The sequence below is a fragment of the Phodopus roborovskii genome, unplaced genomic scaffold, assembly GCF_943737965.1.
Source record: "Phodopus roborovskii unplaced genomic scaffold, PHOROB, whole genome shotgun sequence".
NCBI classification, from domain to species: Eukaryota; Metazoa; Chordata; class Mammalia; order Rodentia; family Cricetidae; genus Phodopus; species Phodopus roborovskii.
The window spans coordinates 3,968,734-3,986,216 of NW_026126693.1; the positions used below are offsets into that span (position 1 = coordinate 3,968,734).

General features: G+C 38.8%; 1 protein-coding gene across 1 annotated transcript in view; it reads right to left on the reverse strand.

Annotated features, from left to right (window-relative positions):
- The window catches only part of Reln (reelin), a 420,372-nt gene that overhangs the window by 144,897 nt on the left and 257,992 nt on the right, over nucleotides 1-17,483 (reverse strand). Inside the window, exons 13-19 of the mRNA XM_051174802.1 lie at nucleotides 13,202-13,314; nucleotides 11,490-11,698; nucleotides 10,643-10,771; nucleotides 9,907-10,016; nucleotides 7,120-7,186; nucleotides 1,145-1,378; nucleotides 370-531 (exon numbers count right to left, since the gene is read on the reverse strand). Coding sequence (XP_051030759.1) covers nucleotides 370-531; nucleotides 1,145-1,378; nucleotides 7,120-7,186; nucleotides 9,907-10,016; nucleotides 10,643-10,771; nucleotides 11,490-11,698; nucleotides 13,202-13,314 — 1,024 coding nt within the window. The remainder of the gene's footprint in view (nucleotides 1-369; nucleotides 532-1,144; nucleotides 1,379-7,119; nucleotides 7,187-9,906; nucleotides 10,017-10,642; nucleotides 10,772-11,489; nucleotides 11,699-13,201; nucleotides 13,315-17,483) is intronic.

Below are 17,483 nucleotides of genomic sequence, written 5' to 3' on the forward strand. Positions count from 1 at the left end.
ATTATAATTTTTATGTGTAATTTATTATACTAATGTTTCAAACATTTTAATAGTATTTATAAATAAGTGTCATAAAATTATCTTTAGTAGTTTACATTATAATTAAGGGTATTGGCCATATTTTTTCCTAAACATTAAAGTAATTTTCCTTAGATGCACATTTCAAAATATAAAAACACATTTCTTTGAAGTATCAAAATCAGTGGTACACACAGATTAAAACATATTGTTTATCAGTTGTTCATTACAATAGAAGAATATACAGAATCTTATACAATTTGGCCCTCTGCAAAACTGTGAATTAAGTTGGGATTCACCCCAGGAAGGAAATACTACACTACCCATCTTTGTCAGTGTGTTCTGACATACCTGGGCTCATGATAGCTGAGATATGAATAGTGTTCCAGGAGTTTCCATGTTATCCCATTGTCATAAGAATAATGCAGTAAAACTCCTTCCCCAGGCTGGTCAGGGGCCCTGCAGGAGCTCAGAACAGACCTGCTCCCCAGCCGCAGTGTGAACTGGAGAAACCTAGACACAAGTCATTCATAATTAGCCAGCGCATTCACATTCTTACTGATAAACTTCAAACACTTTTAAATAAACTTCTTAAAAGCTGTAGGCTTAGGCACTGTTTTATAAAATGTAAGTGAATAATAAATAAGTGTAGAAGATGTGCATGCATTTTTATATAGACATATCCATACAATAAAACTACTTTTGTGCCTATTTGTACACTATGTACTTGTGTATACACACTTAAAATGCCAATCATTCTTTCCCTGCATTATTTAATCAGGCAGGCACTAGGGGGAGGGATGCTGTACAGTAAATCTAATCAGCCCCTGCAAGCTGTCAAATAAATAAACTACACGAATAATTAACCAGCCTTTGGCTTAAGAACACAGTTTTGACGTGAACATCTCACATATTTTTTTTTTTAAATCTGTCAATGATTAGTAGCTAAAAGTCATTGGTGAGTCTTCTCATTTAGTACAAACTAGAGCAAATTAATTCTAAATACACTAAGCATACTTCCAGCCTATTTAGAGATTAGAAGGTAAAAGAAAAAAGAGTACAATTGAAAATTGATTCAAACTCACTCACAAGCTTTCTGTATATGTGCCAGCCCACCAGCACTCACCTGGATTGGGAGCTGTCCAGAAAGGAGGTGATGAGTTGCCGCCTCCCATCTTTGTTGAAAACCAGGGCCTTACCACTGGCTAAAACACCACAACCAAAGCTGACCTCAGCACCACGGATAGAGTAAAAGTTGTGATAAGAGGAAAGCCTGGAACTGCCAAAGCTTTCCGAAATAAACATTGGAAATGTCTGGGATGCCATCTCACAAGCTGGGCCAGAAAACCCTGGGTCACACCTGAAAGAGACGAACTGGAAGTGAGTCTTAAGCTGTGTGCCCATCAGAGCCTGCTGAGCTAGGCAGACCATCCTTTGTACATCCCCAAGCTTCCTCTGCTGTGTTGGGGGGTCCAGAGACCAGGGGTTGAGTGAATGGAAAATGAGTCTCTCTGGTCTTTGGGGAATACTGAATCTGAAATTTTGATAATGACCAATTGACTGTACATTTTCCAGGAGAATTTAATCTCTGAAGGGCACTACTGTAAAAAACTACTATTAAAACAATTCAGCATAAATGACCAATGTTAGCATTTATCTAAAATGAGCCAAAATCTGCACACATTGACAACTTACAATCCTTGTAAGCACATATGATTTTATTCTTAATGTTCATAAACTTTATGAAATCACACAAACCACTTCTAACAAGTTATCTAGGATAAGTTTACTCAGAGAATAAATGAATTATTTTTCATATTTGAGGCTTTGAAAACAAGTATTTCTTTAAGCACTTCACACCTAGGGTGGTATTATAAAGGGAAACCGCACACTTCTGACCTAGATGCTATTACTCGGTAGAACTGTTTCTTCTCAATGGCCCCCAATTTAGTAGTGGTTCAAGAAAGCAACTTTCTCCCCAATGCCTGACTGCTCAATGAGATTGTGCTGTTTATGTCAGTTGGCCTGTTGGGGGCACAGAGGTCTTGGTACTCACACAGAAGAACCAAGAATGCCAAGTACACAAGGGTCTCTTCTCAATGGAGGAGATAAAATACCAGTTTTCCTGGCTGGGGATAGATTTTATTAAAGACTTGGTGACCTTTCTGCTATCTGTGGAGACATACCCCACCCACCTTCTGCTACAGAGAAAGACTCCACCCACCTTCCTGCTATAGAGACAGACCCCACCCATATTCTGCTATAGAGAGAGAACCCATCCACCTTGTGCTACAGAAAAGACCCCACACCTTCTTCTATAGAGACAGACCTCACCCACCTTCTGCTATAAAGAAAGACCCCACTCACCTTCTGCTACCTGTGGAGACAGACCCCACCTACCTTCTGCTATAAAGATAGACCCCACCTACCTTCTGTTATACAGAAATACCCCACCCACCTTCTGATATTGAGACAGACCCCACAAACTTTCTGCTACCTGTGGAGACAGACCCCACCTACTTTCTGCTATAAAGACAGACCTCACCCACCTTCTGCTATAGAAATAGGCCTCACCCACCTTCTGCTACAGAGACAGACCCCACCCACCTTCGGCAATAGAGAAAGACCCCACCCACCTTCTGCTATAGACACAGACCCCACCCACCTTCTGCTATAGACACAGACCCCACCTACTTTCTGCTATAGAGACGGATTCCACCGACCTTCTGGTATAAAGACCACACCTACCTTCTGCTACCTGTGGAGACAGACCCCACCCACCTTCTGCTACCTATGGAGATAGATCCCACCCACCTTCTGCTATAGAGACAGACTCCACCCACCTTCTGCTATAAAGACCCCACCCACCTTCTACTACCTGTGGAGACAGACTCCACCCACCTTCTTCTATAGAGACAGACCCCACCCACCTTCTGCTATAGAGAAAGACCCCACCCACCTTCGGCAATAGAGAAAGACCCCACCCACCTTCTGCTATAGAGCCAGACCTCACCCACCTTCTGTTATAGAGACAGACCCTACCCACCTTCTGCTATAGAGACAGACCTCACTCACCTTCTGCTACCTGTGGAGACGGACCCCACCTACTTTCTGTTATAGAGACAGACCCCACCCACCTTCTGCTCTAGAGCCAGACTCCACCCACCTTCTGCTATAAAGACCCCATCCACCTTTTGCTTCCTGTGGAGACAGACCCCACCCACCTCCTGCTTTAGAGAAAGACCCCTCCCACCTTCTGCTATAGAGACAGACCCTACCTACCTTCTGCTACAGAGACAGACCTCACCCACCTTCTGCTACCTATGGAGACAGACCCCACCCACCTTCTACTATAAAGACAGACCCCCACGCAAAATCCCTAGAATGATTATTACAGACTCTCTCTCCCTAGACCCATCTTTAGGGAGATTTCACATGCACTTTATGGCCTGCTGACCTCTATGGTATCAGATTCTAGATTCCAGAACTTTTATCTACAGAACCCACCCTCATGGTCACACCTACTTTGTAAACCAGTTTCTGTGTAGTCACACCTTAAACTTTATTGTGCACTTGGAATCGGACTGTCTGTTGCCTGGAAATCTTTTCCCAAACTGTACTGTGCTTAAATATGCTGACAAAGAACCGCCTGGCTTGGATTCCCAGGAGTCTGATTCAGGTTGACCTATCTGCAGGTTTTCATTCTCTTCTTTTTATGGGATCACTTCTCTGCACAGCACCTGCAGGGACCCCCTCATCTTCTGAACCCCTTCCATCTTTTAGCAATGAGTAAATTTCATCATAGTTGAATTACTACTTGAATGTAAGAAACTTTTTATAGTTTAGATAGTTTTAGTTTTTATAGTACAGTTTCAAATTATAAAATGAAACTAGCATCTTTGGTTCAGGAACATTTTTACTGAAGCCTTTAAACTTCCCGGAGTCTGAACAACCTTTACACACAGTAGTGTACTAATGAGTGGATGATATGGTTCAACTCAGAGCATGCCCTCTGCCAGTGTTCCTGAAACCAAGGCTTGCAATGGCCTTCTACACAGGGTCTACATATAGAATGTGAGACCAAGTGGAAATAAAAAGGCAAATTTGATGTACATTGCATATTCATCAGATTAACAAAGAAGTTAGGTACTAAAATGACGAGAACTAATATAATCTGAAGTTTGAGAGTTTTCTTGGCGATAAAAATAGCTTTAAGGAAATATGAAGCACAGAAAATGACTGTCTCTCTGTTGATCATGCTAAGGAGCCTTAGCTTACACATGTTATTTCATGGATATAGGCATCCATGTGTCACCAAGCAGTTTCTAAACAGTCAAGAAAACATCAACTAACTTGGGCACACTGAAAGTGTAAGTGTGATTTACCATGGCAAGGAATTGGAATTTATTTACCAATAGCTTGGCAGAGTGCATCTCAGGGTAAATATGCTTCTGTGAATCTTACATATGTTCTCTTAAAACTGGATTGGGAGAAAGAGGTGGTCATTGATGCCTCTTCAAAGATTGTCTAATTGGGCTAGAACCCCAATAGAGACTCCACGTGTGTTTAAAGACAACAGATTCTTTGTAGCCTTTGCTTCCCAGCAATCACACTGGTGATTTAGGAGTGACAGAAAAATATCTGACTCCTAACATGACCTCAGGAAAAATCTCCTGCTGTTGAGATACATGGGTAACACTCCGGAATTGTCCCACATTTCCTTCTTATTAGGATATGCAATAGGGCTAGGCTCAATAGGTAAGTTCACTTTAGAAGTTCAGCCTCAAGGTGCACAAAAGCCAGGAAGTGTTATGGGGAAGGAAGGGTTGGAGCCCTGGCAGAGAATAATGACAATAATGACGAGGGCAAAGTGGGGGAGCTCTGAGTTTAAGATTTGCTTAAAAAGAATAAGTGACATTGAGTATAAAATTTCTTTTCTGTGTAATTTTTGTTCCAACTCAATAACTGTATTCCCAGACAAAGAGGCAGTAGTTAAATTTAGCCTACCCACAACAGAACAAAGGTAATCACTATTATATAAAATATCGCCAGGATATGGAGAATAGAAAATTTCCAATTGTTAAACTATTCAGTAAAACTTCAGAAAGAGAAGGTAATATTTGTTCCTGATAATTTTTGATGTTTAAAAAAGTTTCTAAAAGCATAGACCTACAATTCAAATTTCTTCTGTGTTAATTTTATTTGATATACATTTAAAAAGTAGATGGATTTGCTATGGATAATAGAAAGAGACAGCAATTTGAGAAAGACATAGGTGGTGTTTCAAAGAGTTAATGAGCTATTTGGGGACAGGAGTTTATCTTAAAAGTTAAGAGATACAGCTCACTTGCTAAAGTGCCTGCTGCATGAGCATGGGGAACCTGAGCTTAGTCCCCCAGCACCAGTGTAAAAACTTGGCATAATGGTGCTCATTTTAAACCCGAGTCTTGGGAAAACAGGGCCAGGAGGATCCATGGGGCTTGCTGATCAGCATGCGTAGCCTAGTTGGGAAGTTTCAAATCCATGAGAATGGGGGGGAGAGAGATACAGTGACACAGAGAGAAACAGACAGAGACAGAGAGAGACAGAGGCAAATACACAGGCACACAGATGGCAGAAAGACACACACAGGTGTATATATACAGAGAGAAAGAGAGACAGAAGGACAGAGACACATACAGAAGCAAACACAGAGAGACAGACAGATGCACACACAGAGAGACAGAAACAGAGACACAAAGACACACACAGAGGCAAACACCCAGAGAGACAGACAGATACATACACACAAAGACTCACACAGAGCAAACATACATACAGAGACAAACACACACACACAGAGGGGAGAGAGAAAGATGAAAGAGATAAGTGATTTAAAAAAACCAAAGGGAATAGCTCCTAGGGAATGACACTCAATATGTCCTTTGATTTCTATATACACACATTCGTGCACACATACACACAACTGAAAACTCACACACATCTCAGAGTGCTCACATGACCCCTCCAAGAAAAAAAACATGGATGCTCATATTCAGTTTTAAAATATAAACGATACTTTTCAATTCCTCAAATACTTCATAAATATTTACTTGTACAGAGTGATCTCTTTGTTAATTAAATTCAATACAATACAGTTTTAAGAATTAACCTGATACACAAATCTCAGTGTTTATAATTGTTTCATAATTTCTATACAAGCAGGTTTAAAGCTCTTTTGTAAATTGTCTATTCATTAATTAGTTACCCAATTAATTACTTTTTTTGTTGAACTTATCTCTAGGACAAAGATGGTCTGTGGTTTTAGAAATCCACAAGAGATGTAGAATTAAATATTAATACAGAAATGACATAATAAATGTGACTATCTGGTTTTGGTATTAATATAACACAATTCACTGGTGGCAACTGGATATTACCTTATTAGTATATTTTTTCAGACTTCATAGTCAGCACCATTGTTCTATAAAATGTACAGAAAAGCTAACTATCCAGCTATAAGGGATTTTAATTTGCTACAAGTTTATATGAGGATACTACAGCATTTGTAATTTAGCCCAATATAAATGTATTAATTAATTTTACTTCCAAATTGTACTTAAGTTATATTTAGATGCCATTTTGAGGATGGGGAGATCGATCAGTGGGTAAGTGTGCTTATTGTGCAAGCATGAGGACCTGAGCCAAATTGCTGGAGCACATACAGGGAGCCAGGTGTGGTTGCATGCATGACTACAACCCAGGAGATGTGGAATGAAGAGACAGAAGGGTCCCTGGGGCTCTCCTGCTACTAGCCCAGTCCTAGGTTCAGTGAGAGACCCTCTCAAAGGAATAAGTTAGGGAGTAATAGAATGAGGACATTTGATGCCCCCCTTTGGCTTTTGCATACACTGCCTTGCTTAACACACTTACATAATATACCGTATACATACATCATACTCACATACATCATACACATACACACATGATTCCACATCAAGTATCCTGATTTGGATTTTTAAAAAAAAAATAACTCAAATTCTAAAAGAGACTATTAAATACATTTAAATGGCTCATGGTCTCAATATGAAATATACAAACATATTATTTTCAAATGCTTACTTGCAACCATGTCGGGTGCATTGTCCCCTGCCAGAACAGAACTTGAGACACGATGGACCTATGTAAACTATAGGGAGAAAGAAGTCATGTAAAAGGTGGCAACATAATTGGAAAAAGCAAGAACATTACCAACATAATTTTAGAAAGCAATGCCCATGAAATATGGCCTGTTGTGTGTATATGAGGTGATATGTAGGGAGCTAGGAGCCCAGGTAAGCACTTAGTCATAAATATGTTGGATCTGTTTTAATTTCCATATATAATTCTTTCGAGATTTTGAAGATTGCACTCACAGGTACAGGGCTGTGTAATTTATATTCCTTACTGCAATGTCTTCTGCCCCAACAATTATAGACACATTATTAATGTTATGCTCCAGATGTCCTGTAATGCATATGTTCTTTGGGGAGAAATAAAGGATCTATTTGCTGCATCACAAAGTGGAGAGGTCACAATTAAAATCCTATTCTCACCTGAGAGGAAACCTAAAATACTAAAGATGATATATATGTCTAAATATAAATTCTTCCTCCCTGGAAATACAGAACATTAGGAATCTGTCATTGAGCATAAAGCCTTCTCCATAATGTATAATTTTCCCCACTACATGCTGGAATGACATGATGGTATACACTTAAATTCTAATTTTCAGCATTCTGAGAGGCCTAAAATTGTTTTATCTGAGGTAGTAAGACTCTATAAAAAAGGGATGATGGCCTTTCTTAGAGAAACGAATAACAGTCACACTCATCAAGTGTTGCACGATGTGGCTGTATTTACCATAACCATGATGACCCTCCTGCCCTGCTGACCAGCAGGTCCACTGTTCATTACATGCTGAGGGACAGAACAGAGACACTTGGTTGTACACCTGCAGGATATCCTGATCTGGGTCCTGCAGGTTTCATGGGGGCCTCAACACCACATCATAGTTTAAAATGCTTTCATAGACACAAAATAATCAATAACATAAGGCTTTCTAAGACAATAAAATTACACTCAAGGATTTGTCATCCTCTCCTTATTTCATTATCAAAATATAGTTGGAGAAGTAAAAATATGACAAGATAGCCTGCATTAGGATTTTCCATTTGTTAATATTTTCAGGATTATTTATGAAGTGCCTAGCAAAATTATGACATTGCACTAATGTTTTTCTCCGTGTATCTCCTTTGACACAATTCTCCACTTTTTCTCTAGATTTCTTTGATGTAGTTCGAGGGTTTAATAGCTAAGTTCTTGGAGACATCCAGGTCCTCTCTACCCTGTGAACACACCAGGGACTGAAGCCTCTTATACAGGACAGGTAACTAACTGAAGGGATCCTTTCTCCATTGCAACCACCTTGAACCATGTGCATGTTCTGTGACTTAAGCTTTTCCTGTGAGACTCAAACACGATGCCAGGTGGTCAGCAGTGTGCAGTAAGCACTCCCTCACCCAAGACCATGCTGTCATTGCTTTCTTTAGGAAACTGAGACAACCTGTTTGTAGGCATACATATATTTCAACATACTCTGAATTTCCTCATACTTGCACTTCACTTTATTACTAGTTTTAAAACTTTTTTGATTATTATAAGTAATGAAGATTCATTATAGAACATTCATATCCTACTGCCTGGTGGGCATATACCCTGGAGCCCATTAGCAGTTGTAATTGAAATGCCATGCAAACATTCTAAACTGCATTTTGATACATTAAACCTAAGATAGTTTAGCTTATATACTAGGTTTAGTGTCATGGGCACACACACACACACACACACACACACACACACACACACGTATATATATCACATAGACTTCATATTGGCATATGGGAAAACTACCTCACCTGAAGTTATCTTCAAAATTTAAGAACCTTATACAATTGGTTTCTCATAGTTTAAATAGATATGACACTTTTACACAGATATACATGTAGGTATAATAACAATGCAAATAAAGTAAAAATAAATAAATAATTTTAAAGATTATTCAGCATTAAACTATGGACAAACCAAGTCAGAGCAGATGCTAAATTGCTTAAGTACTGACATTTTGTCCTTTCTTCTATTCCTATGTGTCTCCTCTCCACTGCCCTTCTTCCTTGTGGTACAAACTGTCACTCAAATTTATATGTTCTACAAATCTATCTAGAGATTAAGATAAACAAACTGCATTGGTGTTTAATAACAACATAAAAGCATGTAACATAATGGCTTAAAATATTGTCTCTTATTGTCCACAGAAGTCTACACTATGCCATAGGGATGCTGGCTTTGGAATTATGCAGAAATGACCAATAATCCATTCAACGGTTTTTATGGATTTCCAAATTTATGCCATTTTCTGAAAACAGGCTAGGTTTCATGAGTATCTTAGTGATGACATGTCCCTATCTCTGTAGTGTCTGCAACTAGAAGATAAGCAAACCAGATGTTTTGGAAGTTACTAAAAAGAACTGGTCTTATTTTAATATATGCAGTATGGTGCTTATGTTAATTTTGCATAAAATTCAAGAAAATGTTAGGCTACTCTTTGTCACAACTGTGAATTTTAATTTTAGGGATTATGTATGTTGAAACACTTCAGCATCTAATATTGCTGACTACACAGTCTATTTTTTTTTTTTTTTTGATTGTGCACCCCTGGGCTTCTAACAGAATGCAAAGGAGAAAAGGAAGAAAGGATGGCTAATGAATTTCAAGACCATGCCTTAGAAATGTGTTGTGCTGTGCTGACTAACAAAACACAGGAAGAGTCTACATCAATGGTCTGTGATTGTGCCAAGCGTAAACACTAACCGTTATCAATTGCCCACATGTTCCCAAGGATTGCTCCAGCTTGTCTCCAGCGAATCCTGGTGTCTTGGGTGAGTGCTGCATTAGGGAGGGGAATGGTGATTCGGTTCCACCTGCAAGAAATTTAGCACATCATCAGCCTCTCAGCTATGTTCTGGTCAGGGCTTAAGCCCTCCCACATGTGTCTAGACTGAGAAAGTATCCCTCTATGTGGGATGGGCTCCCAAAGTCCATTTGTATACTAGGGATAAATATTGATCCATTACTAGAGGCCCTATAGACTGTCCATTCCTCCTAACTAACACCCACATTGAGGGGGTCTAGGTCAGATACCATAATAGAGGGAGCCATTATAGATTTAAGGAGAAATCTAGCACTAGGGAAATGCCCAGAGATCTGTAAGGATGAACCCAACTAACAATCTAAGCAATCATGGAGAGGCTAGGTTTAATGCTCTTCCATGATAATGAGATTGATGGCTACCTTATATGCCATCCTAGAGCCTTCATCTAGTAGCTGATGGTAACAGAAGCAGACACCCACAGCTAAACACTAGCCAAACTCCTGGAATTCAGTTACAGAGAGGGAGGAGCGATGAGCAAAGGGGTCAAGACAAAGCTGGAGAAACCCACAGAATCAGCTGACCTGAACAAGAGGGAACTCATGCACGCCAGTCTGATAGCTGGGAAACCAGCTTAGGATGTGCTATTTTAATTGACCCTGGAGCATGTTTACTTACCCACTGTAGTTTTCAGAGGCATAGACAGTGCTCTGTGGGAGGTGGGGGCCCGCACAGACATCAGGCAAACACTCGGTGTGGAGTAGGGACCAGGAACGTCCATGGTTAGTAGAAAACTCCAAGCTGACACTAATAATAGCAGAACAATCACAACAAAAAGGGGGTAAAAATATCAAATGCTTCTTTTTATTTCTGGCTAAATACCTTAAATAAGGCAACGAGTATGAGATACCCCTAAGAGATTTTCTAAATGACTATGTCATCTCTCACTGGAGTCTGACAACCCTTCAAAGGGAAAGTGTTGGATGGCTGCCATAAGAGCTATGTCTGAAGGACAACACCCAGTAACCTTGGTTTGTGTTCGTGAATTTGATGGAGAGCAGGGCAATTACCATGTTTCACACTGCCACTTCATCCTGTGAATGCAAGGCCAGAAAACTCCTTATAGAGGATCTGTGAAATACTAATGAAAGTGAGCAGAGAAGTCATAGCCCTTGAAGCGCTAATTGACTACCATACCTATTATTAGGGGTCACTAGTCAATGAGAGGCCAACCTTGTCTTCAGTTACTTTTTCTCTCTCATCAGTCTGTTATAATGGATGCCGGGATGGCATGTGTGAGCACCTGTGATACCTTATATCAAGCTCTCAGAATGAAGCTATTCTCACAGGAAAATCATTTCAGTCACATCCCTTCTATTTATTAGTCAAAGAACTTTAATGAGGGGGAGGGATTTGGATTTTGTTAATAGGCATTTTATTAACCCATTCAGAAATCAACTGATAAATTCTAATGCAATGACCAAGTGCATATATGCTAATTTCCACCTGTGGGTGTGCTTCCTACCTGTTTCCAGGCTGATGTGTTCCACATCCCAGATTGATAGAAAACTGTATCATGTGCGACATTGTAGCAGGCAGAACAGGCAGCACATGGAAGAAGTCTACAGCCCAGACATTCCGACTGTGTCCTTGGTGGTTCTTTTGCCTGAGACAAAATTTGGTAGCAGGTGTCTGAAGTTCAGGAATGATGACTACAGAAAGCAAAGATGGAACCTTCCAGAAAAAAATAAACTCAAATTATTTACATTTAGTCAATGTGAATTCTCTTAAATTCTATCTGGCAATCACTGAATACATAACTGCCATTTATTGATTACCTCAGTGCTGTATTTGTTGCATTTGTTATTTCATGTGGAAGACTCTATCTTCAATGACAGCTCATTTCAATCACTTAAAATTCTTCCTATGAGAACAGTGGGGCTCCTTGTGTGTGACTGAGCAAGTGTGTATCTATTTTATCCACCTTAGCATAGAATTAAAGCCATTGAATAATTGTTTGACTTTATCATTGGTGCTTTGAAAAGCAGTTCTGTGTAAATTAATGTTTTTCTCAGATAGGAATTTTGAAAATAAGACTCAAAACAGAAACAGGCATAGATAATATGTCTATGATTTGGTGTAAAGGATTCGAAAGACCAGAGCAGGCAAATCCTACCAACCATTTGCTAGAAAAGTAGTTCACAATGATATTCCAGGTGCAATCAATTGGATTATAATTGAATATTAAACTTGCTGGATATTTTTCTGATTGCTTCCTACATTGACTCTTGTTAATTCTTTATTTTGCATGTATGTGTTTATATGGGAGAGTACGCAAATTTGTACATAAGGCCAGGATTCAAGTCAGGAGTCTTCCTCAACAATTGTTCTCTGCCTTTTTCCCCTTGGAGACATTATAGTGATATACACTGAGCCTGGAGATTCTCAATTCCAGACTGGTTGGCCAAGCTCCAGAGATTCCATTCCACCTCCCTGGCATTAAGACCACAGGGGTGCACCACATGCCCAACTTGTCACTTGGGTTCTGGGATCCAAACTTAGGCACTACTGCTTATAGTGCAAGGACTTTACTGACTAAGGCTTCTCCTAGCTCCCAAGGTTTGTACTGTGCCCAAAGTTCTATCAGTGCACAGAGAAAACAACTAATGAGTGTGTTGTGAGATCAGCAAATACTGATAGAATGAAAAAATTTCACACCCAGGGACAAGCATCTCACATGATTTTCAAGATGTTTGTAAATAACCAAAGCAATGCCTGTCCTATATCCAGAGAGCAAAAGGAAAAGGGCAATCCTGTACCTCTAACTAGCTAAGAAAATATAAAGGTAACAGTAATCTGAACTCCTGTGATGTCTTCTGTCTAGGAAATTTCTGATGTGGGAGTCTACTCATTATGTCTAAAAGCAAGGTTGTGAAGCTACATAATTAGAGTCACTTTTATGGCTTTCTCAGGGACATGGATAACTGTCAGTCAGAGGTTTGGGTTTTGTGTTATTGTTTCTGTAATTTCTTCTTCCTGACAAAATCTGAGCTTTAATTTGTATCAGAAATAAAAATGAATGTTATAATTCCCAAGCCACTTAAAAAATAATCTAACAATTTCCTGGGGCAGCAAGCAAAGAGATGAATCCTCTGTGCCTGGTATGTTCCTTGTGCATGTGGCTCCAGCCTGAGAGTTCTGAGGAGGGTCATCTGGAATCAGGGTTGGCATCTGTACCTTATAGGAGGAATAGGAAAGGGTATCCAGTGTGAAGTGCTCTTTTCTTCCTTCAGTCTTTGCATACAAGATGATATCATTCTCATGAGAGTCTCCAGGGTCACAGACCCCTCCTGTATCAAACAAGAATTTCATGGCATTAGAACCAACTTGCTTCTGAAACATCAAACAGTGTCTGTCACAAATCAAAGCAATAAACAATTACAGCATTACATTCATTCAAGGATACTTTTACATAAAGATAAGGGGACCCAAGGGATTAATTGATGAAGATTGCTCAGAAGAGCCATGTTCCAGATCAAAGATTTGGCCAATATTTCTTTTTGTTTAATGGAACTACTCAAATAACAGTATGTGTTGAGCAGTGACTACATGGCCATGATTCAACCCAGTTAAAAAGACTTGTATATGCTTGTGCTTAGACACACACACACACACACACACACACACACACACGCGCGCGCGCACACACACACACACACCACATGTACATATGAGCCTTTTTTGGTGTGTGGGAACTTGTATGAGTAGGTGTTTGTGCAGGAAAGAGGGCAACCTTATGTGTCACCTTTTGCTGGGATAATCTTTCTTTGGCTTGCACCTTACCATATAGACTAAGCAGGCTAACTTGCAAGTCTCAAGGATCTGTCTATCTCTACCTCAACACTGCTGGGGTTACACACGTGAGTCATTATGTCTGGGAATGACATGATTATAATGTTTAGCATGGCCTTTATATGGCTATTTTATGTATGCTTATGTTTGGGTCTTCTATTTTGTTCCACTTGTCCACAAGTCTGTTGCATGCCATTACCATACTGTTTTATTATTATGGCTCTATAATATATCTTGAAGTTTGGAATGTTAATCCTCCCAGCATTAATCTTCCTGTTCAGGATTGTACTGGATATGACAGGATTTTTTTTTTTTTGTGTGTGTGTGTTGTTCCAAATAAATCTTTGGATTTTTTTTCTATTTCTGTGAAGAATGCTCTGGGCATTTTGATTGAGATTGTATTGACTCTGTAACAGGCTTTTGGTGGAATGATAGTTTTTAAATATTAATTCTATCAACCCTTGATCATGAAAGTCTTTCTATTTCTAATGTCTTCCTCAACCTCTTCCTCAAAGGTCTGAAGTTTCATTGTAGAGGTCTTCACCTCCTGGGAACATTTATTCTAAGACTTTAAATGTCTTTGAGGCTACTGTGTGAGTGTCTCCATGATATCTTTCTCAGTGTGTTTGTTGTCAGTGGACAGAAAAGCTACTGACTTTGTAAGTTGATTTTGTAACCTGTCACTTAGCTGAAATAGTTGATTGTTTATTGGTTTTCTGATAAAAATTTGGGGATATTTATGTATAACATCATATTATCTGTAAATAGAAATAATTTGACCTCTTCTTTTCTAATTTGTATCCCTTTAATTTCCTTCTCTTGCCCTTAGCTCCAGTTGGCACTTTGAATACTGCCTTGAAACACAGTGGGGCTACTGGACAGCCCTATGCTATTCCCAATTTTAGTAGCAACACTTCAAGATTTTCTGCATTTAGGATGACATTGGATGTGGGTGTGTTATACATTGCCTTTATTATATTTTTTCTAGTCCTACTCTCTAGGACTTTTATCATGAAGTCATGTTGAATTTTATCAAGGCCCTTTTCTTTATTTTTGAGATTAGCAAGTGATTTTTGTCTTTAAGACAATTTATATGAAAACAAATTTGGTGGCTCCCTGTATCAAATATTTCTGAAATGGTGTTATGAAGATGTTTCAAGTAACATTGATGGTATTTTAGCAGATATGCTTGTATTTTAAGTTTGTATTCTTTAGTTTTTACATTTATATTTGGTGCTTTGTTATTAGTGGGAGGTATATAGTATAGTCTGCCCTCTGTCACTCTATGACCATTAGAATGGAAAGGGAGGCGAGAGGCTGCTGCTGCAAGAGCTGCGAGAATGTTCTGTCTTTTCTTCTCTATTACACACTATCAATAATCCTAGGTCTTTCTGGCTTCTATCAACTGTCTGCCTCATCTTGTTTTAAAGGCAGACATGGCTAACTAAAAGCCCCCCACACTGCCATTCATAACATCACCAGCCACAAAAGAGTAAAGACATGCAAAATCATTTCTGAAGTTACTAACACTAACTTTTACTTATATTGTTACACTTCTAAGAATTTCCTCTATTCCAAAATCAACCACCACTGATGTTAATTCTATTTATAGGTAACTACTACTGCTGATACTCCATGGTTCCAGTAAGGCAATTCTTAAACTCTAGAATAAGATGACCCTTTGGGAATTTTTTGAAATCAACAAATAATGTTTGAGATACTACCTAAAGTTAAATAAGTGAACAAGGTGTCAGTTGTTTACAAATGTCTGCTTTGATTCAATTTGGACAATGGGGTCTGTCCTCTGGAAGAAACTGACAAGTACAACCAAGAAAGCTAGATGGAAACTAATTAGTACAAGAAATTTCACAGCTGAAGGACTATTAGCTAAAAAGAAAGCTATACAGAAATATTTTGACAATATACAGGAATAGAAGGGTATATGACCAATGCATGTCTTAGGGGATTCACTTGGCAAGATGTGTGGAAGAGCAAATACCAGTGTCCCCAGTTCTAGAACTGTTGACATGAAATGACAACATGAAAATATTGATCTGATGCTGTGAACATTGACTATGCCTTCAAGCTCAGCCATTACATTTTCATAGACCATCAATGAGAATTATGGCTAGCTCATAAGCCTTTTCTGAGTCCTCAAGACCCCACTATTTTAGGCCCTGAGGAAATTGGTTATATGAATCTATAAATACTAACAGTTGACTGCAGTCACTCTTTAAGGCCACATACAAAGCCCATCTTGATGAGTAAGCTATATTATTTATAAAAACATCATTCTTTCATCTTTCTAAGTGCAACTGTTTTCAATATCCTGAACAAACACCTTAACAGACAAATGTTTGGCTTTTTAATTATGCTGTGTAAATCCTAAGTCTCCTAAGTTTATTCTGTAAGCTATTTGGCACTGGTAGAAGCAACCCAAGAAGTTGGTTTGATAATTGAGAAGACAAACTGTAGAGAACTGGAAGCTTCTGTGAATGAGCTTGCTGTTGGAATACCCAGCTAAGCCAGGGAAGAGGAAGTTTAGTGTATGTCCTTGTCCTTTTGCTGTGTCACCAGAGCAGCTCTGGGCATAAGTGATATAAGTGAGTTATACAATGGTGCTGTAGGACATTGGTGCCCACATTGGTTGAACAGTTTTAGGGAGTGCTCCATATATTCTAGCTTTAGACACTGATTTTACACTTCAGCCACTAGTGAATAAATAAATCTATCTGGTAACTAGTTTTCTTCCCAAGGAAATTTATAACTTTTTAGTTTCATAATGCATTGAGCTTTCAAATGGTGCTGACATTATCTGTACTGGTTTTGTCTTTAGCTAGACAACTAGAATATGAATAAAAGCAATAATATCTACATTTATTTAGTGCTTATTATATGTTATATATCAGGAAAAATTGAAAATACACAATTATTATATGTTTCCAATTAATAACAATAGTACATTTATCACTTTGTTGATGGTACTGAGTCCGGCAAAGGTTCTACAACAGCCTGGTATCTGGTACCATTCTCTTAGACTTCTATCCTGCAAAACATGCATAAAAATTGTGGATGCTTGTATTTTCAAGGCCTTTGGATTTGGCATACTACATATGTTCTGCATTTTAAAATTACCATACAATCAATATATACTGAATTATCTAATCTGAACTGAAGTAGGGAAGGTAGACATAGATAATGCAGACTTCTTCCAATAGACATTTACCATTCAGGGCCAACAGCCTGTAGAGAACATCATGATTTTGACACTGGTATCATTCTTTTTAGCATTTCATTATATCACTGTAATAAAGCAGTTACTAAAGTTATTGTAAATGGTGGTGCCTGGGGGGGGCAATACGAAAACAAAATTCTCCTTTAGAAAAATATTTTTTCTATCAAAACATTGGGAACATATTTAAAAATTATCAAGAAGAAACTAAAACTGTGAAAGGTCACTGTGTGATTTTAGTGTACCACATCTAAAGCCACAGGCCTGAATGATCAATTCTGTGCAGTTTCATTAACTGGTTCCTGGCCTCATCTCTGCTCTCTGAAGAACAAAAGTGAACATCAGCTGCTGTTCTGAGAGAAACACACGTGGATTGTTCACACAGAACAAAATGGGAAAGAAAGTCTAAGAGGAGCCAAGACGTTAAGATGATGG